General features: G+C 44.1%; 1 protein-coding gene across 4 annotated transcripts in view; it reads right to left on the minus strand.

The window, feature by feature from the left end:
* The window catches only part of LOC139568687 (E3 ubiquitin-protein ligase SMURF2-like), a 66,022-nt gene extending 43,642 nt beyond the window's left edge, over nucleotides 1–22,380 (minus strand). For 2 of the 4 annotated variants that reach the window (XM_071390696.1, XM_071390694.1), the window contains exon 1: nucleotides 21,950–22,380. In XM_071390696.1, coding sequence (XP_071246797.1) covers nucleotides 21,950–22,001 — 52 coding nt within the window. In that variant the 5' untranslated portion in view covers nucleotides 22,002–22,380. The remainder of the gene's footprint in view (nucleotides 1–21,949) is intronic. The other 2 variants (XM_071390695.1, XM_071390693.1) reach the window with 1 other exon arrangement.
* Between the last annotated feature and the right edge of the window lie 551 nt (nucleotides 22,381–22,931).

Genomic DNA, 22,931 nt, shown 5'->3' on the forward strand with positions numbered 1-22,931 from the left:
AGCGATTGACTTCATAGGAAACACTTTTGGATAATGAGTGGGGATACAGAATTAAATGGTGTGATCGGGGCTGGGAAATGTCAAGATGACAACCTTTCAGTACAGTAGCCTCTAATACATTAGATTTTATTTGAAGAAATTAAATCAAGATTATTTAAATTCAGCATTAGGTAGGCAGCTATGTATTTTACAAAAACAGAATAGGCTGCAGCTTCCATGGGTTAAAGCAGCGTTTCCCAAACTCGGTTCTCGTTTTGGTTTTTGCCCTAGCACTACACAGCGGACTCAAATCAAAGCTTGATGATTAGTTGATTATTTGAGTCAGATGTGTAGTGCTAGGGCAAAAAATGAGCAACCCTTGGACCGAGTTTGGGAAACTGAGGTGACCACTTCTCAGCCCAGCCTGAGGACCAAGCGTTCTCTGATGTTGACCTGGGAAACAGGGGTCAGTGGAGCCTCTTGTAAACACAGAACCTGCTGACAGCCCATGTCAAACTAGAAAGAATCCTCTTTAAGCCTTTTCTGAAGGGGATACCCTGAATATCAGGATTTCCCAACCCTCTCCTTCACATTTTTGTTTTAACCCTAAACTGGCACACCCGATTTAATTAGTCAACTTATCATCAAGCCTTTGACTAATTGAATCAGGTGTGCCAATTTAGGGTTAAAACAAACATTTGAAAGGTCTGGGAGGGCCCGAAGGAGAGGGTTGGGAAACCCTGCTGTAGATGGTCACTCCTAAAACGTGATTTAGGCTTGATCCGGAAATTCCGTACGGAGGGGGTGACGCAATTGCGGAGCCTCCGGAGGCCAAATCGAGCTCTGTCGGTCGATGCCGTGCGCCTCCCAAATTTTGCAACAACGTGGAGGGCTCCGTATAGCTCAGCATTGATATAATTGGTTGACAGTAGTTCGGGGCGGTACCTCCTGTATAAACACAAACTCACTTCCTTTGCAACTTCCTTCACAATAAACATGTAGAACTTTGACAAAAGGCTATCAGAACAAGTTTGCAAATATAAAACATCTTTATGACACCTCGTGTAGGGATTGTTTGAACTCTTGGAAAGAGGTAAATGGGGAGAAATGTGGTAAAGAAGTCAATGAAATGCAAACCGTGGGGGATAGGACGCCGAATTGGCACACATTCAACAAATCTGATCTAACAAAGTGGATATCTGTCAAATCCGTCATGATTGATGTATTTTAAACAGGCCCACAATGTGGTTACTAAAGTCGGATCTGGATATATTTGGCTGTTTTCGCTGCAAAACATTTATAAAGTTGTCCCCTTTAAGGTTTAGACTACTATATGTTAACTCCCGTTCGTAAAAGCTGGTAGCATAGCTAGCATACAGAAATTGGTGGTGGTAGTCAGTTGTTTTTAACTAATGCAGTGTGAAGTACACAAACAATAGCCTAAATGTAGGCTAATTTTGCTTGGGGGAAATGAGGAGATTCAGGATCTTTCCCTCACCCATTTCCATGGCATTTCCATTGTTTTGGTCGAGTTCCATTGACAGTGTGTGTTACCGCATCTATGGAAGGGGATGCTTGCCACGAGAAGAGGCAGTTGCAGGACAAGCTCGTAAAGCAACAAACAAATATGAAGGGTTGAAGTGGAGATGCATGTGGGAAAATGGTACCGCCTTTTTACTTCACGCTATATTGGCTGAGCTATGTCAAGCACTGGGAAACCGACTCCAACGTCTCAGAAGTTAGGTCTTGGCTGGCTACCGAGATAAGTCCTGAATCACTACAAGTGGTGCAGACCAATGTGTTGGATGCGTATGACACACTCTGCTCTGCTCAGAGAATCTTGATAAGTATGAATGGCTCTGACTTCTGCGGAGGCTGCATCACTGTAAATGCTGTACGGCCACTGCAGATGCCGGGCCATAAATCGGCTTTCAGTCTTCACTGCTCCTGTGTGTGCTTAAATGTATCTAATCCTTTTCTGCACTTTTGGCCTAAATAGGTACTAGTAGCTAAGATCATGTATCATATCCTTACAAGAACTTGGCCTACGAATGGATGAATAAATCATGGCCTAAAGAAAAATATTGCACATGGTATATGTTCAAGAATCCCAAACCATATGTTCAACCACCATAACGTTTGCACATGTTTGACTATGCCTACCTCCTAGCCAAACCAGTAAAGGTTAACAACTTTATCTTCCAACTGAGGGTGAGGAGGCAAGAGACAGTCACCACTCAATGCACTGTCCAGACACTGAGTCATCACCATCCACCACAGAGGTCAACTCAGAGCTCCTCTCCCCTTCATTGTGTCTCCCTTAGGAGTTATACCTGAGGGCCACGTCACTGCAGGCAGCCCGTCACCCGACTACTGACTCTATTGAAGTAGCCAAGGGCATTGACCTCGCTGTCTGAAACAATGGCCATTGTGGATGTGGACATTTACCCCTCATCCAGGGCTAAGGGTCATTATAGAGCCAGGAGTTTTTCCTGAATATCCTGAACACCAAAAATGACTAAATAAATAAAATGTCCCTCTGGCAGACACAGGACAGAAATTCTCCCTCTGTCTCTTTACTGACACTGTACCTCACTATAAGCTTTGTGAAGTCGAGTGGGGACCATATGTTGCAATAAGCCTACTCTAAAAAAAAAAAAAAATTTTAAATGACACATCCACACTGCACAATGGAATAATGTTCAATTAGCCTTGCAGGACATCTGTGTTGTTCAACATGATGAAATCGGGATAAGTAAGTCCAATGAGGAAACTAACTACAATCACCCCAGGCCTCTTAAAATTGTGATTACGGTATGATGAAACCATACCGGGCTAAACCACCCTGAGCCAAAGGTTTGTGGCTGCCTGGTAGGTAGCTGGTGGAGATTGCGTGATTGGGAAAGTCTCCCACAGTCAACTAGGCCATTTTCTGGTCCATTTGTTCACGTTAGAATACAATTGCTGGCGGGCTGAGAAGGGATTGCAGTGAAGCGATTGTAGGCGAAAGGGCCGATCAGCCTCCAAAGATGCCTTATTGTTGGTAGAGCAATGCTTAGATAGTAGAGCCTCAAACCATGAAAGGACTGCTTATTGTATTGAAGTGACTTCATCCCTGCAGTCAGCATTCTTAAATCCCATCATCCGGTTCAGGAGCAACAACATACAAGTTATTTTTATGCCTAATGCATGCTTTCTAAATTATTCATGCTAACAAAACTCTGCTTGTAGGCAATTTTCTTACCTTTATTTAACTAGGCAAGTCAGTTAAGAACAAATTCTTATTTACAATGGCCTAGGAACAGTGGGTTGCCTTGTTCAGGGGCAGAACGACAGATTTTTACCTTGTCAGCTCGGGGATTCGATCTAGCAACCTTTCGGTTACTGATCCAACGCTCTAACCACTAGGCTACCTGCCACCCCACAATAGATCATTGACAGGTATCAATTTCAGTCCAGTTCAAGTAGGCCTATTGGCTTTGCCATTTTACATCCTCTAGCTCTAGGTGTGACTAGACACTGTCAAACATAATCCCATACAGTGTCTGTCCACAGAGGGCTGACAGAGAAAATGGCACCATTTTGACATAGTCTGCATCTGGATGGACAAGTAGAACATGTTTTCGGGAAGCTTTTAGAGGATTGTCTTTTTAAACTATGAAAGAAAATGATAGTGTAAGAAAGACTGTCAACTTAGTTTTTCAATTTCAATTATACAAAATTCTTGCAACGAATAAAATTGTATATAAATGGGGAATACAACCATTCCAGCTCTGTAGATTTTGCTGTGAAGAAACAATCATTAGATAATTTGTTTTGGTAAAAAATTGCTAATTTATCTGGAGCTAACCCTGCAAATAACACTGCTGGGTGATTCGAAAATTCATAGTCAACCGATCAATAATACTCTTAGGATTTTTTTCCATCTTTAATATATAATCTAGAAACTAATCAAAATAGAAAGGTTCAGAACTTTTGTGAAACATCACAGCACAGTCGGAAAAAACTAAACTGGATGGTGTTCAGAGATGGGAGAGGTGCTGAAGGGTGGGACTAAAAATAACAAGATAACTAATGTAAAATATACTGTGACCGAAAATCTACAGTAAGTTTGACACACCTACTCATTCAAGGGTTTTTCTTTATGTTTACTATTTTCTACATTGTAGAAAAATAGCGAGGACATCTAAACTATGAAATACATATATGGAACATATAAACCAGTAAACCAAAAAGTGTTAAATCAAAATATATTTTATATTTGAGATTCTTCAAAGTAGCCACCCTTTGCCTTGATGACAGCTTTGCACACTCTTGGCATTCTCTCAACCAGCAAAGGATTACATTGATGAAGCCACAATCTGCAATATTAAAGCTGATCTACCCACAAAAAAAAAGTGGAAAACATTTAATGGACTCAACACAACATTGATTCCCACGTGAATCGCAAACTTGCATTTCCGTCCCTCAGTTCTCTCTACTGCCATGCTAAATTACATAACATTTATAGAAGCTAATGTGCGAATTTATGTCGGTAGTAAAGATTAGCACGGTCAATACACTACGGCTAAGAAGCTGTTTAACAAGGAAGTCTAATACTTTGGTGCGCGGATTTAGAGATTTTATAGCATGAAACATTGCAGCAATTGGCAGCAATATGAATACCCTATCAGCTAGGCTAAGTGCTGTAAGATTTAGCCCAGCGGAACTTAAAAGGCAAAGTAACAAATCAATTTACATTAGAATGTTAGTTTATTCCTAAATAGTTTATTCCTAAATAGAGTTTTCTTGGAGACAGACGGTTGCAGTGCAACCAGACGCTGCAGGCCCGCAGAACAAACAAAATGGTTCAATGTCCTCAGAGTCAGAGACCCAGCTCCCCCCTGCAAGCAGGGACCAACCTACAGTAATAACCAGAGGAGGAAGAGATTAAAATGTAACAAAGTGCATGAGATCTGCATTTTATGGCATGATTTTATGGTGTTGCGCTGAAAAACACACTGCTCACTGAGGTGTCAAGTTAGATATGACTAAGGCATAAATTGCCTTTAGAAAGTATTCACACCCCTTGACTTTCCACATACAGCCCGGATTTAAAATTAATTAAAATTGAGACTTGTTGTCACTGGCCTACACACAATGCCAGTGGGATTATGTTTTAATGAAAAATAAAAAGCTGAAATGTCTTGAATTAACCCCTTTGTTATGGCAAGCCTAAATACGTTCAGTAGGGAAAATGTGCTTTACAAGTCTAATAATAAGTTGCATGGACTCACTGTGTGCAATAATAGTGTTTAACATGATTTTTGAATGACTACCTCATCTCTGTACCCGACACATACAGATCGGGTACATAAGGTCCCTCATTCGAGCAGTGAATTTCAAACACAGATTCAACCTAAGACCAAGGAGGTTTTCCAATGTATCGCAAAGAAGGGCACCTACAGGTACTGTAGATGGGTAAAGAAATGTAAAAGCAGACACTGAATATCCCTTTGAGCATGATGAAGTTATTAATTACACTTTGGATGGTATATCAATACACCAAGTCACAACAAATATACAGGCGTCCTTCCTAACTCAGTTGCCGGAGAGGAAGGAAACAGCTCAGGGATTTCACCATGAGGCCAATGGTGACTTTAAAACAGTTACAGTTTAATGGCTGTGATCGTTTTCTCCTGAGGATGGATCAACAATATTGTAGTTACTCCACAATACTAACCTAATTGACAAAATGAAAAGGAAGCCTGCACAGAATAAAAATATTCCAAAACATGCATCCTGTTTGCAACAAGGCACTAAAGTAATACTGCAAAAAAACTGGCAAAGAGGCCTGCCGAGTGGTGCAGTGGCCTAAGGCACTGTATCACAGTTCTAGCTGTGCCACTAGAGATTCTGGGTTCGAGTCCAGGCTCTGTCGTAGCCGGCCGAGACCGGGAGACCCAAACCCGGTTAGAGGAGGGTTTGGCCAGCAGGGATGTCCATGTCCCATCGCGCACTAGATGAGACAAGACTAACTACCAATTGGATTCCACGAAATTGGGGCGAAAACAGGTTAAAAAACAAAATAAAAGCTATTCACTTTTTGTCCTGAATACAAGTGTTGTTTGGGGCAACACTCCATATTTTCAAGCATAGTGGTGGCTGCATCATGATTTGGGCATGCTTGTAGTCGTTAAGGACTGGGGAGTTTTTCAGGATAAAAAGAAACAGAATGGAGCTAAACACAGGTCAAATTCTAGAGGAAAACCTGGTTCAGTCTGCTTTCCACCAGACACTTGGAGATGAATTCCCCTTTCAGCAGGACAATATCCTACAACACAAGGCCAAATCTACACTGGAGTTGCTTACCAAGTGAACAGCGAATGTTCCCGAGTGACCAAGTTACAGTTTATACTTAAATCTACTTCAAAATCTATGGCATTAGCAATGATGAAAAAAACAATTTAACAGAGCTTGAAGAATTTTGAATAGAAAAAGGGGTAAATGTTGCACAGTCCAGGTGTAGAAAGCTCTTAGAGACTTACCCAGAAAGACTCACAGCTGTAATCGATGCCAAAGGTGCTTCAGCAAAGTACTGAATCAGGGTTGTGAATACTTATGTAAATGAGATATTTCTGAATTAATTTTTCAATCATTTACACACATTTCTAAAAACATGTTTTCATTTTGTCATTATGGGGTATTGTGTGTAGATGGGTGAGAGAATGATTTAATCAATTCAGGCTGTAACAACATAACGTGGAATAAGTCAAGGCGTATGAATACTTTCTGAAGGCACTGTATGTGAAATCTTTACAGCCATCTATACAGTCAGACATTACCCTGTCAACTCAACTGTATATTAGCCTAATGAGACAGCAGAACACTGATCCAGCGTTAGTTCAGCTATTGACCTCCAATGGATTGGGATAGGATAAACTGAATGTTCTAGACTACTAGTCTGGAGAGCTTTGGTGACTCTGTCATAGTCTTTTTCACACTGTGGTCAAAGCGGGCTGGGATGGAAAACTACTGAGAAGGGGGGAAGGACGGGCTGCTTTTTAGGAAGCGGGGGTGTGTGAAAACAAGGGAGAAAAGAGTCAATGGATAGATTCCCAGCTAGTTTAGGTCATAAGTCAAAAGGAGTGCGTGTATGCAGCTGCCGAGAAAGAGAGACACACCTCACCCACCTCCCTGCAATGGGCTCTGTGTTATGACCCAGGCCATGCTTTCGAACAAGACTGTCGAACAAGACTCTTCCCCCAACACACCACCCACGTTGCAAACCTCATTACCAACAGGCAGGGCCTGTAGACGCCCATCAGTCACCTCTGTCCTGTTTGGACTCCTGTTTCAGCCCCACACTGTCTCATTCACAGCATTGTTCCAGTACAAACAAAAGGCTTCCTCTTCCCCTCCACCACGGCTCCCTCCCTGGCCTGTCGGCTTTCAGTGGAAAAACCTACCCAATCACACAGCACTCCTAGACATACAGGCGTGTACGTATGAAGTTTAGGGTAGTAAACTGACACAGAAGCTAGAACGACCCGGGGCGTCTACACACATACACACTGATGCGGAGGACATCAAACAAGAGTTCTAATCTACAGCACACTTCATTTGGCCAGCCATTACGCCCTCGTAGAGCCTCCCACAGCTCTACGAATGCTCAGGATGCCAATTATGTCATCCGTTAAAATAGCCCCGCCTCAACCATGGCTCCCTGCTCCAGAGCTGCTCCAGCTGACACGCCCCTCATCAGCGCCCAGACGCTAATCTGGAATCTGGAGTGGAACGCAGAGCAGCGCCGCCGCTCACAAGCTGGCACGCTGCCTGACAAACAGGGGAGGACGGCGGGAGGGAGGGTTTGTTCATTGGGAGAGAGGGAGGTGAGTGAGCAAGAGGGAGCTAGGCTAGTGTAAATACAGAATATCACAGAATACACTCAGTAGGAGAAGTATGCTAGCTGATGGTTGTTATCAGGTAAAATAATAGACGCTAAATTAGAGCTCCAACATTTGTACTTTCCAAATTAAGGTTTCATGCTTCAGCTGTTCATTGACACAGTTCATCTAGCCTAACCAGAAAATGTATCAATCACATGCCAGAGCGCTTTGTGGTTTTGTCTAAAAACTAATAGGATATGACGCTCTTTGGAATGCTGCTCTACCTGTGACCAATGACAAAGTCATTTCCTGCGGGGGCCTCTCTGGTTGAGGCTCTGCCCAGCTGAAGCTATGGGAGGGAGAGCCTCAGAGATACACGACTCAGGGTTTGACCAACCCTGCTATTCTTCCTTGACCTGGAACGGTGTCAGAGGCTGGGACTGGACAGGAAGAGAGTGGATGTGTGTGCGTGTCAGTGTCTGTCCTACTGTGCACGTTTGCAGTCTGTGAGAGCGCCATACGTGTTGTACGTACAGACGCCGTAGTACGCATCTCCACTTGACTTCCCATTTGTCCCATGATATCAACATAATCCCTAAAGCAGGAGCGGCTGGGGAGGAAAGGAGGGATGTTTGGGAATAGCGTTGGTCACGTTACATGTTGGCTTACATACATTTCATCTCATTTGGGCCTTTCCAAACCAAACAGTCTGACTTTTCATCAATCCCCAGGCGTGCAAACACACAGGCACATGCGCAAATGCACTTGCACACACACACCATACACGCACACACAGCAGCCCATACAGAGACGATGAATCATTTCCCATCTGGCGCTGCAGATCTGCCCCGGGAACGTGGGAAGAGGAAGAAAGAAAAGGAGGCCTAGCCCAGGGAAATGGATGTGCCAGTATTTCAATTCAAAACCCCTACGACAGGGATGAGCCACTTTGGGGTTGGAGGGAGAGCGCTGAAGAGGGAGCTCTGTTAAGGGGACTTAGTGTGTTAATAAATACATTTGTGAAAATGTGGCTGGGGAGGAATCTGTGGACACACACTGTATCAAGTAAGCCTATATAGTAGATTGAGCTGAGACGAGATAAGGGGTACGTACGGGTGAGCCGCGAGAGTGCAAGACGAGAGTTAGTTTATATGGATTCCGGGGAATTTTAGGGACACATATCAAGTCTCTCTCTATAGCAGACAGAGCTGAGACGAGAAGAGAGAATGGGGACACGGGAGCCGTGAGAGTGCTAGACGAGAGACAACTTTCGCCTGAGAGGAAGTGCACTGGTAGTGACATCACATCTAGCTCGTCATTCACACTAATGATAACGTGTGGGGGTTATGGGCCGCATGGACGGATGCTCTGGCAGACTGGCACACTACGGAGGGGAACAGATTCTCGCCACCAGCTCACATGATGCATACCCCCCCCCCCTTGACAATATGGCAGTGGAACTGGTGGGAGGGTGTTACAGCACTTTGCGCTTCTAGTACGGATGAGAGCCCACTCCCGTCTGACATCCGTCATCATCATCAACGTTAAGATGGGTGGAGAAACAGAGAGAGAAAAGAGAGCGAGCGAGCCAGACGGAGCGAACGAGACAGAGCGAACGAGCAACACACACTGAGCGAGCGACACACACACACAGAAAGTGCGAGACACACAGAGAGAGCGAGACACAGAAAGACAGCACAGACTGTCATGTTCTCCAGCCGTCTGTGTAATTCCCCTAGAGACAGAGAGAGAAAGGTTACTCAGGCTGCAGTTCCTGACAGTCTCCGTGTACACATAAATATTGGGCTAAGCTTGGCAGACTTTCACTGGAGTCCAGGGCTGTTGTGGTCATGAGAGCTTGAATCAGAGACAGGAAGAGAAACGGACACTCCATTCCAAACAGCGTGTTCGTGTTTCACGTCGTCTATGCTTCTGTCTTGTACTCATCACTTTTCACGTAAGGTCTATCGGTGCCATGCATTAGCATGCTGTGCTCTCCACTGAAGGAACCATACTGCATGCGGCGCTCTCATAATGGAGGCCACCTAGTCTAACTGAGGGACAGTAGCTTAAATGCTAACTAGAATTACAACATTGAAGAAAAAGGGGACCCCTGATATTGACTGTTACGGAGAGGAGAAAGCCAGGCATCTCAGCAAGATCCCACAGAAGTACAGCGCTACGTGGTTGAAAGGAGGAAAAAAGGAAAAGAGGGATGTCATTGGAGCAGGAGAGGAAAGGGGAAGAGAGGGGGAAAGTACAGTAGCTAGACATGCTGCTGAGTGGCATAACAGACACGCAGTGGTAAGCATTTCACTGTAAGGAAATGTTGTATTCGGCGCATGTGACAAATACATTTGATTTGGTGGACAGTGAGACAGACCGACCGCCAAACAAAAACAATGAGTGTTGGACAGCCTCACCTTCACTACTTCCTCAAGGGTTTAGAGACACTCACACACACCCCCGCCTCCCCAGTCAGGCCCCGTCTGCTACATCCAACAACCGGACCATAGAATGACTGGGAAAGTCAATTGACGGAGGACAGCCAATGCACTCTCTCTAGTCTTTAGTCTACATAGGCTCAACAGATCCTCAAAAAACCCTCTCTGTGCTTCAATACCCAAAACGGCTAGTCAGATAAATTGAGTGACATTTGAAACTGAACTGAAGCCAAACTGTTCCAACACCTTCATGCAAAGATGTTATCAATGACGGTCTCTCATGTCATGTCACCAGCAGTTCTTAGAAGCAGCAGAACATTTGCTTGGCAAGTTGGCCACAACTCTTACACCTTTTCACGCATGACGTCAGCTACGTCAACAGTTCTGTCTAAGAAGCCATGCTAGGTCGCGGCGGCTAGGCATCTGTTTTGTTGCGGTGGCGGCGGTGCGCGGGGTTGAGACAGGAAGAGAGACCGAGGAGAGAAGCCGCCGGCAGCGGTGTCTGTACGCCGTCTGGGCCAGATCCGGCGAGCGATCGCAAACAGCAGAGAGCGAGAGACAGGATACAGTATCTCTTTGCATCTTACAGGGCACTGAGGTCAGAGGGTAAAAATAGCTCAGTGAAGCAGTGAAGCACCTGCAAAACGACTTGGCTGCATCTTGACATTGTGACCACGTGCATTGAGATAGATTTGGGCGAATGCACAGCAAGAGAGAATTTTAAAAAGGCATATAGTAAGACACACTAAGGTAGTCCTTCTTCCAGATGATACTAGCTTACACTAAGACATAAGCCCAAGAATGCACTTTCAGAAAGATTCATGTATTGGTCTTTCGGCCCACCTCTAAAACTCTCCTCCCGGCCTCCGCTCCCACCCATAATATTGTTATGCAAGTCATGAGGTGTGCACTCGTTCCACTGTCGTACTCTAAAGCACACGAATGCCACAAAGTTCGAGTATAATTTGAATAACAGATAAAGCTCCCTCTTGCTCTCGCAGACCTGGATGAAGAGAGGATTTAACCAGCCGTGATCTAGCACTGTAAAAAAGTGCTTTGTAGCTGGTGGGCCCTGAAGCACCAGACACTTCAGCCAAACTTGATGCATGCTGTGCTGCTCGCCAAACCTGGGCTTCGCCCTTATGAAACCTTATTTGAAGGAGAATGAACTGCTCACCGAACTTCTGGTTCGGTGAGCAGGTGCTATTGTCAGTTGGACCAATAGAGGAGTCCGTTTCAATATGGTGAGAATGTCGACCTGAAAACCAGCCACGGCAACCATGATTAAGGGGGTTGAATGATGCCTTGGAAAGAGCCTGGCAAAAGATCTAGGCCAACGTTTTTAACTTTGAATAGGAAACCCACTGTGAGACAATATTCTGTAACAGAATATCTGCATTATTGAGACCAAGGCACAATTACATTTCCTTGAGACTTCATGGGCCAGCCTTGGTTCAAATGATGCTTTAAATCATATAATCAAAACCCTATCGAATATCGAGAGCGTCCATCTTGGGCTAAATCACGTGCAAATCCCCTACTTGCCGACAGCAGACTTCTCTCTGCAGAGCAGTGTTCCACACAAATGCGTCCACTCTATACTTAGTATACAGTGCATTTGGAAAGTATTCACCCCTTGACTTTTTCCACATTTTGTTACGTTACAGCCTTATTCTAAATGTATTAAAATATTTCTCAATCTACACACTATACCCTATAAAGCAAAAACAGGTTTAGAAATGGTTGCAAATGTATAAAAAAAAAAAATTTAAACCAGAAATACCTTATGTAATTAAGTATTCAGACACTTTGCTATGAGACTCGAAACTTAGCTCAGGTGCATCCGGTTTCCATTGATCACCCTTGTGATGTTTCTACAACTTGATTGGAGTTCACCTGTGGTAAATGTAATTGTTTGGACATGATTTGGAAAGGCACACACGTCTATATAAAGTCCCACAGTTGACAGTGCATGTCAGAGCAAAAACCAAGCCATGAGGTTGAAGGAATTGTCCCTAGAACTCCGAGACAGGATAGAATCAAGGTACAGATATGGGGAAGGGTACCAAAACATTCCTGCAGCATTGAAGGTCCTCAAGAACACAGTGGCCTCCATCATTCTTAAATGGAAGAAGTTTGGAACCACTAAGACTCTTCCTACAGCTGGCCGCCTGGCCAAACTGAGAAATCGGAGGAGAAGGGCCTTGAAAAGAACCCTATGGTCACTGACACTCCAGAGTCCCTCTGTGGAAATGGAGAATCTTCCAGAAACTACAACCATCTGTGCAGCTCTCCACTAATCAGGCCTTTATGGTAGAGTGGCCAGACAGAAGCCACTCCTCCGTAAAAGCCACATGACAGCCCGCTTGGAGTTTACAAAAAGTACCTAAAGGACTCTCAGACCATGAGAAACAAGATTCTCTGGTATGATGAAACCAAGATTGAACTCTTTGGCCTGAATGCCAAATGTCACGTCTGGAAGAAACCTTGCACCATCTCTAAGGTGAAGCACGGTGGTAGCAGCATCATGCTGTGGGGATGTTTTTCAGCGGCAGGGACTAGGAGGCTAGTCAGGATTAAGGGATGATGAACGGAGCAAAGTACTGAGAGATCCTTGATGAAAACCTGCTCCAGAGCGCTAAGGACCTCAGACTGGGGTAAAGGTGGTTAGACATTCCAACAGGACAACGACCCTAAGCACACAGCCAAGACAATGCAGGAGTCGCTTCGGGAGTTTTTGAGTGGCCGAGCCAGAGCTGAACCCGATCAAACTTCTCTGGAGAGACCTGAAAATAGCTGTGCAGCGATGCTCCCCATCCAACCTGACAGAGCTTGAGAGGATCTGGAGAGAAGAATGGGAGAAACTCCCCAAATACAGCTGTGCCAAGCTTGTAGCGACATACCCAAGAAGACTAGAGGCTGTAATTGTTGCCAAAGGTGCTTCAACAAAGTACTAAGTAAAGAGTCTGAATACTTATGTAAATGTGATATTTCAGTTTATTTGTAAAACATTTGCAAATGTTTAGTTTAACGGTTTTTGCTTTGTCATTGAGTATTGTGTGTAGATTGAGGGGGAAAAAACAATTGATTCCATTTCAGAATAAGGCTGTAACGTAACAAAATGTGGAAAAAGTCAAGCGGTCTGAATACTTTCCGAATGCACTGTATGCCCGTGTAAACTGAAAACAAATGTATCAATGAAACACAAGCCATAATCTTACACACCATACCGGGGCTCCCTCGCAGCATGAAAACCAAGAGAATGAAACTGAGATGGCCACAAACAGCATGGTGCTCCGTTCCCCGCCCGCAATATGGGACATGCCAGAATCAACAACAAAAAAAAAAAACAGGACCTTGTGAGACCGTACCAATACCCCACTTCTGGGGGTTATTCTTAAATCCTAGGATTCAGGGCTATAATAACAATAACATGATTTGCTTGTTGTCTAGACTGAAGTTCGGTGTCTGCCAGAATTCTTAAGCCATAATTCGAAGAGTGCAGAGTGCAGAACTTGCATGAATCATCAAAATGAGTAGAAACTCAGCACCAGAGAGGTTGAAGGTGCAGGTAGTTTTACAGATGCTTGGCATGCGTCCCAAATGGCACCCTATCGCCTTTCTAGTGCACTACCTTTGCCCAGAGCCCTATGGGCCATGGTCAAAATAAGTGCACTATGTAGGGAATAGGTTGCCATTTCAGACACAACCTTGGTTTAAAAACAGCCACATTAGGCTAGACTACATTTTCCAATGACATGGCAAAACATTCAGCAGACGTTTAGACAATCACTCCCTTTTAACGACTGAAACGCTTCATCTGTTAAACTGAAAAATTGAAGGGAAAATGAATGGAGAACCATTGCTGAAGGAAACAGCTTCCTAAAAAGGGTCCTAAATCTATGTACCTCTGTCTAAACCGCCTACACCTGCTTGCTTTGAGAAAATGCAAAGTATTTTGTGTGTGGTATCAACATGACAAAAATACATTTAGTCTACCCAACCTCTCTCTCTCCCTTCCTGTCTTGTCTGGCCAGGTGAACCGTGGATAAACGTATGTGTACACACACACACACACACACACGACTACACCACGTTGACGCTCCTTCAGAGCCTTTCAATTCCCCACAGAAAAATGTCAAACCACTGTCAAACCAGAGCGGCTAACTGAACTGTGAACAAGACACGTCATCTTCTATCCAGAAAACACAGTTTGGCAATAAAGCAATCAACTGCCCAATTGCCAGTGATGTGCCAATTTCCAAACGGTCCAGTCAGACAGCTGTAGATTGCAAATCCATTAGGCAGATAAGAACAGTCAGACCCCATCAGCTAAGAGACGGGCAGACTAAAGTGGAACTGTCTCGAGGACTCGTGGTGATTAGACTTACGAATAACGTGAGCACCTTCAAAGAATTTTAACATCTGCAAAGTCGTAAAGGATTTCAGACAAAACCCTCTCATCTGTTATTGATAAGTGAATTCCCTGAAGTGCATAATTCGAACAAATGTCTAACCAACGCACGCAACAGATTAGCCTAACTGCCAGTGCCAGCCGGGAAGCATGCATTACACCCCACCAGACAGGTGGGCTCGCGCTACTGCACAATTCACCAAAAATAAAAAATACACATAAGTAGTATCTTGCTGCGTTTTGTAAATACAGATAAAAAGCTTCTGATTGGAATTTCTTCTCAGCATCAGACGAATTGCCACAAATAAAAAATTAAAAACACTTGACTTTCAATATAAAACGCAGGTGAAATGGTTTAAAACAGATTTTTGGAAGGTCTGTTTTGAAAATGCAGATTTCTAAAACTGTAACGCGACCCCTGACCAGACAATTAAGACATGATAAAGCCAATGACTGTACGTACAACAACTAGTAATGATGACAACCAACCCATTAAATCTTCATTATTATTGCTCCGGGTTATCATTTGCTCTTTTTGTCGGCTCACAGGCACACAGAGCAACATATATAAAGCAGACAGGCAGCGTAGGCATACTGCCAGATAGAGACGGGATATGAAGGTTTCCATGTAAGAGGGGGCAGCTCTACCGTGGAGCCCGGTCATCTAGAGTGGTGTGAGAGTGGCCGGGGCAGACTAAACAGAGCCGAGGAAGTCTGGATGTGCATAGCAGCACCTGGACGCAACACAAGCCCTCTCTCTCTCCATCCATCTACAGATCACTGAGAAAAAAAGCTCTGGCTCAGACAAGGGCCTTGCACACAGACTACACTATAAGGCTACAGACTACACTGCACTATTCAGACTTTAATGCAGATGACACAGGACTCTTACTGACCCACAGCCAACACATATCACTAACTGCTCTTGGTTCTTTGTAGCTCAGTTGGTAGAGAATGGTGCTTGTAACGGCAGGGTAGTGGGTTCGATTCCCGGGACCACCCATTTGAAAAATGTATGCATGCATGACTAAGTCGCTTTGGATAACAGTGTCTGCTAAATGGCCGATTACAAGGGCCATGCACACAGACTACACAATTCGGCTATAGACTACACCGCTCAGAGAGGGGTCTATTCAACGCAGATGGCACAAGACCTCCTAAGTTACTGCTAACTGACCATAGCTGGAGCCCACACACTCAAACAGACCTGCTCACTATATATATATCACTCCCAAAAGAGCCATTCATTCACAGGTTAGAAAGACTAGCTCTGGTCTCCACCCCACTACTACTCTGACTGACATTCCTGGGGTTACTGATAAACTAGAGCAGGGGCATCAAACATATTTTCCCACCCCAGGGGCCACAGTCGGTCTTGAACGAGTTCAGGAGGGTTGCACTGAAAAGTGGTTATATTTCCTTGCCGGCAAAAACGGCTAAATAATTGTCCTCTATGCATTGTTTTGGTAATTTTCAATGCTTCCTGACTGTCTAGTGATTGTTAGCGAGCTGGACAGTCAAGAAACTGTATGAAAATAGGTTGATTATCATTTCTGCACAGATTTGATTTGGTTTTAGTCATTTGAAAGTACAGAGTTCGTTTCCCCCCTAACATTTTTTCCCCACAATTTCTTACTTTTTTTTACTCAAACCCCTCCGCCGGCCGTGTGTTTTACACCCTGACCTAGACATCCGGAGTCTAGATCCTGGGTTGACAATCACTGCAGCTAGGAGGATACATGCTCTACAATATCATATAGGCATAATAGTGAGTGAGTCATCTGATGATTACCTTAAGGAAACAGTCAAGATTGACGATAACTGAGCTTTTGACAGGAGCCTTCAGGTCATTCTCTATTAAACCTTACCGATTCTCCATTCCTCTGTGTCTCTTGTAGCTTGAATGGGAGCATAATGCATGTATGAAGCAGACAGAGGCAACATGAAAAGACAACCTCGACTGAGGAAAGACTCGGGTAAGAAAAACCAGAGAAGAACAGACACGGCAGGCCATCCCAGATGGGCTGCTTCGCTTCAGTAGGCTACAATGAGTGTGAAATGTTTGAGCAGACACATACACACACTCCCTCCTCTGCTAGACACTTCTCACACAGAAGGGTTGTCATAGGGGGAACGTTGTACTGACGTACAGAAAACTGAGTGACAGCCCATAGAAGAAACATGAAAAAGAACAGAGAGAGAGGAGAGACAGAAAAATAAAGCCAACTGTGTGCAGTATGGAAAGGAGCATGTAGGCTGGTTTACAATACGTACTAGGACCCTTGTGACCTACAGAAAGGCATCAAACCCCACATTTCAAGGCAGTGAATCGTAATAGAGCCAATTCATCGGACTCTCCTCCCATTGATATTCAGCTGGAGAGGCAACACTGAGAAGCATTTTCATTCCAACACAGAAACTTAGAGGAGATTGCTGCAATGGATTTCTGACAAACGCCTATTGATTGCGCCTTAAAATGGGTCAGACTGCTCTGCAGAGCCGGGTGGGCGAAGAGAGCCGCGTGGCCAAATTAAGCCTCTGTCTGGACGGATACTGTGCTGCCTTATCTTAAAATGTTTTTGCGAATCAACAACAACAAAAAATGTGCTAATCAATATGGCTGCTAGGCTAAAACGTATTTGCAGCGGCCTTCGCCTCGCGGGTAAGATCTAGTTTGACCCGGGAGAATGGGTTTCATGTGGCGGTATACAACTAGCCAACACCAAGTGACAACAATAACACACGGGCATGGCCTCTTCTCCCTGTGTCGATTTAGATTAACAGCAAACGAATGCCTCTAATCTGCTTTCATTCAAAACATCTGGCCTAGCCTGCTAGACTGTGTAAACCAGCATTAACTTAATCCTGCTAGGACGGAGAGTGGGACAGGACAGCGCTGAGGGCAGTAAAACCAGCTCCCAATGCCATTTAAAATTGTCTTGTTGGCGTACCTTTACCAGATGTTGGTTACCCTTCACAAAACACAATCAAATACATTTCCTTCATTTTAGGGGCAGGAGTCAACAGGGCTCCTAATTTAGCTCGGTGCTGACGATACATCCTGTGGAAGAGTGTGTGTGTTCCCTTTGAGGACACACACAAAATGTATTTTCTGACTGCTGACTGAGTGAATGCTGAGACAGTGGCCTCTGCTAACTTCCAAAAATGCATTCTCTCGCTCTCTCCCCCCACCAGCTAATGATCAGCCTAGGAAGGACGGAGGCGGGGCCTTTATCTTAAAATCGCCAGCTTCCTGGCTTTTCCCCACTCGCTCTTACTCAGCTCCTCCAGGCCCACTTCCCAAAATGCTAGAGAGAGACTTAACAGTCTAAAGTGGCTTCCTCCTCTGCACTGACCTTTAGTCATGGGATAGATTCATGTAATACAGATGAAGTCGGAAGTTTACATACACTTAGGTTGGAGTCATTAAACTAGTTTTTCAACCACTCCACAAATTTCTCGTTAACAAACTATAGTTTTGGCAAGTCGGTTAGGACGTCTACTTTGTGCATGACACAAGTAATTTTTCCAACAATTGTTTACAGACAGATTATTTCACAATTCCAATGGGTCAGAAGTTTACATACTAAGTTGACTGTGCCTTTAAACAGCTTGGAAAATTCTAGAAAATTATGTCATGGCTTTAGAAGCTTCTGTTATAGTCTAATTGACATCATTTGAGTACCTGTGGATGTATTTCAAAGCCTACCTTCAAAATCAGTGCCTCCTTGCTTAACATCATGGGAAAATCCAAATAAATCAGCCAAGACCTCCACAAGTCTGGTTCATCCTTGGGAGCAATTTCCAAACGCCTGAAGGTACCACGTTCATCTGTACAAACAATAGTACGCAAGTATAAACACCACGGGACCACACAGCCGTCATACCGCTCAGGAAGGAGACGCGTTCTGTCTCCTAGAGATGAACGTACTTTGGTGCAAAAAGTGCAAATCAATCCCAGAACAACAGAAAATAACCTTGTGAAGATGCTGGAGGAAACAGGTACAAAAGTATCTATATCCACAGTAAAACGAGTCCTACATCGACATAACCTGAAAGGCCGCTCAGGAAGGAAGAAGCCACAGCTCCAAAACCTCCATAAAAAAGCCAGACTACGGTTGCAACTGCACATGGGGACAAAGATCAGACTTTTTGGAGAAATGACCTCTGGTCTGATGAAACAAAAATAGAAGTGTTTGGCCATAATGACCATCGTTATGTTTGGAGGAAAAAGGAGGATGCTTGCAAGCTGAAGAACACCATCCCAACCGTGAAGCACGGGGGTGGCAGCATCATGTTGTAGGATGCTTTGCTGCAGGAGGGACTGGTGCATTTCACAAAATAGATGGCATCATGAGGAAAGGAAAATTATGTGGATATATTGAAGCAACATCTCAAGACATCAGTCAGGAAGTTAAAGCTTGGTCGCAAATGGGTCTTCCAAATACATATTGAGTGTATGTAAACTTCTGACCCACTGGGAATGTGATGAAAGAAATAAAAGCTGAAATACATCATTCTCTCTACTATTATTCTGACATTTCACATTCTTAAAATAAAGTGTGCTAAACTGAGTTTAAATGAGTTTAAATGTATTTGGCTAAGGTGTATGTAAACTTCCGACTTCAACTGTATATTAGATGCCTACTAAGTAGTCTAGGCTAATAGCTTTCACCAGTCAATTTTTGTCACATCGGTGCATTAGGAAAAGAGGCCTAGATGGTGAGAAAAAGCCACTTATGACAGCTGAGATGCACCCGGCGTGATTACAGACTGCTGCATAAGAGAGATCTGAAACAATTCTTCCAGGCTGGCACTACATGCTCACGGTGCCAACTGGAGGCAAAGGAGCAAATGGAGTTGGAATAGCTAGCCATTTAGTAGTTCGTTCACAGCAGCAGGCTGTTCGCTAGCGGTGCGAACAGCAGCAATTGTCACCTCCCGGTAGTGTTGGGAGTAGCGGCTTTGCACCAGACTGTTCCCCATTTACTGCTTGGCAACGGCATTCCGTTCAAAACGGCAGGTGACTTCATCAGACAGCAGCCCAGTGAGCAAACAACAGGACCGGGTCACACTAAACAATCCATCAATCCTGATCTGTGACCAGCAGTCGGGTGCCAAAGACTGTGGCTGGTGGAAAACAGTGCAGAAAAACACCCCGGCGTCTCCCCTCACAGACTAGCACTGATCTTAGATGTCTGTGGAATGCGGCCTAACCGCTAGGCCTTGATTAGCTCTAGCTATTCCTTGAGCGAAATTGCATCTGAGACGAGAGGAAATGGCAAATAAATTGCAAGGCAAAGCTGCAACTACTGACAGTTTGAATGTGGCCTCTAAATGGCAAACGCACAGACAAATGGCCTGAGAATACCTTCAGGCGTCTCCCAGGCTGCTGGTAGCAGACACAGTAGTTTATTGACGATTACATTACGATTAGACAATAATGGCGGCTCAGGTCTGAATAGAGTCAATAGACCCAAGGAAGCTATATGTGCTTATTAAGAGTAACCCAGCAAACTCTACTGATCGAGCTCTACTGTCTGCAAGCCACCCCTTCCCCTATCCTAAATGACAAGCGAGCATTCAGTGAGACCACAGAGCAGACAGACAGACCGGGGTGGAGAGGCCTGTCTACGACACACACACGCAACAAATGTGCAACATTAAAATGTGTGGTGGTGTTCCCCAGTTTGAGAGGAGCAGTGGTTTGAAGCGTTCTTCCCCTTCTCCGTGGCGTGAACGAGACAGAGGATGTTCCTATGATCTGGAGAGACTCACGTTTCCTCTCCGTTTCACATTCCTGAGATTCCGAGTGAAGACCACTGCAGCAGCCCATTTAAAACCATTTCACATATGGGGAAAAAAAGAGACCCAGGCCTTCACTGCACTAATCAAGATTTCTTTTGTATTATTATTGCAGGACGCCTCATTATTGAAGAATAGCCTTGGCTTACTGCATCATAGAAATCTTGGGCAAAATATAAATGTACAGCCTTTTAAAAAAGGTCACACTAAGTACTTGTTTTTCTATAATGAAGATAGCATTTGTATGGACAGAGGTAACATTACAGGCTACTTTGTTAGTAACAAGTGATTACCTTGGTATTACGCAATTAGGTCTGTATGGTAAACATCTTCAAAGTAATGGAATATTCCAAACAACCAGACAACTCTTGCCGGACCGCGAAGAACTCTTGTTCACTCAGTGCTTTTTTCCGGCTAGTACATTACAAGATTAAATATTTAATTTGGCTGTTCCCAGGAGATAGAGGGGTCAGGAATTTGATCTGATCATGGAGAAACATGAAACGCAGGGCATGCTATCGCCTCCTCTCCCCAGTCAAAACACTGCTTTCTCAAGTAAACAGACAAATGTTTGGGTTGTAAGAAACCGTGAATAAGACCAAATAGGACAGAAAGTTAAAGGGACTCATGCTGGCTCCTTTCCCTAAGGAATAGTGTCTTAAAACAGGGGGGAATGCACTACAAGCTGAGGCTATATAGGGGTGCTGAAAGTTCATTACCGAGCTCTGGCTACTATGGGCAGTCTCTGCACACTCGGGCGGCAGGTAGCCTAGCGGTTAAGAGCGTTGGGCAAGTAACCGAGAGGTCGCTAGTTCGAATCTCAGCGCGGATTATGTGAAAAATATGTCGATGTGCCCTTGAGCAGGGCACTTAACCCTAATTGCTCATGTAAATCGCTCCTGAATGACGAAAATGTGTAACTAACGTTACCTATTTATAATAATGTCACTGATAATTGAATTTAGTAGTACTGTAATTCAGATTATAGGACAACACATACAAGTAATGACGATGGGTGGGCAAACAAAACTGTTGTAACAATTAACTAATGCAGTCATTGTGATGACCCCAAATGTGTTGGCTTTTTTTAATTGGAGAGTTCGCTAGCTAGCTAACTTAGTTAACAGTAAATCAACGTTAATCACGACTATGTCAGCTAACTAGCTAACTGACTAGGTAGGTAAACTAACGTTGGCTAGTATTACAAACTGAAAAAATACACAATTACTTGTTAGAAAACAGTATGCTTGTTCGAATCGTAGCTAACGACATTTGACCAGTGTTTGTAAATATAACATCGCGTTGTTGCGGATAACAAAGTGTAAACATTCACGCAGAGAACTAGCCAACTACTGTAGCTAGCTAGTAACGTTAGCTTGATAGCGCCATTAGCTAACAAGCCAGTGAAGCTAGACAGCGAGGGTGTTTTACATTCTTACCTGTCAACCGCAGTTTCACTGGGCCATTTCTCCTAACTCCTTGATTAGACATGCCCGTTTGTGTTCCAGCTTGACGTGGGTTATCAAAAATATGTATAATACATGTGTCTAGCTATTTCACAGAAATGAATCCCTATTTAACTCCTATGGCTATGGCAGTTTCACAGAGAATGGAGTCACGGCACAGTGGCCCGGATGAGCACAGCTCTAGTGCTATTCACCACCGTCTCGAGCGCATACTCTGAAATAACCTCAAATAAAAAGCTAATTTCCAATAAGCCAGGATCTCCTCCCGAAAGAAACGGTGCTATATGACGTCCAAGGCTGCTTCAAAAGCCAAGGGTGAGCTCCTCTCCCGCTGGGGGTGGCAGTTCTGCTTGAAGTGGGGGTAGCTGAAATTTCTAAGCAGAGATGTCTTGCTGGTCTCAATTTTTGGAAAGTGACCCTCCCCTCTAGTGACATCACTCACAAGGTTAAAACACAAGCACTAAATTGATGTACAGTGTTTATTTAAATGAGAGGAGATTATTGGACATATTTAACTGTTTTTATGTTGTCTTCATCAATATGGTAGGCAACCACAGCCTCTGTCACTGGACTGCCTCACTAGACTGATCTAAGGTCAGTTTTATGTTTCACTGTCCTCATGGTTATGAATAGGTTTTGTGGAGCCAGTGGAGGGTAAACTGATGCTACACTTGTGTGTTCATAAAAGCATTGCCTGGACGTTTATGACACAGGACTGTGGACATACCCCACTTTCTGTCCGTTTCCCTTGAATCACTACATTACCAAACATAGCTCAAGTCTGCAGCACTAACTGGAGAGAAGGGGGCTGATATGTAGAGGTCTGCATCAGTGTTTCTCAATCGGATATAGTAACATCGGGTAGGGTAAAATCGGGTATAGTAAAATCGGGGTATAGTAAAATCGGGTATAGTAAAATCGCGTATAGTAAAATCGGGTATAGTAAAATCGGGGT

This window comes from Salvelinus alpinus, chromosome 2, assembly GCF_045679555.1.
Source record: "Salvelinus alpinus chromosome 2, SLU_Salpinus.1, whole genome shotgun sequence".
NCBI lineage: Eukaryota > Metazoa > Chordata > Actinopteri > Salmoniformes > Salmonidae > Salvelinus > Salvelinus alpinus.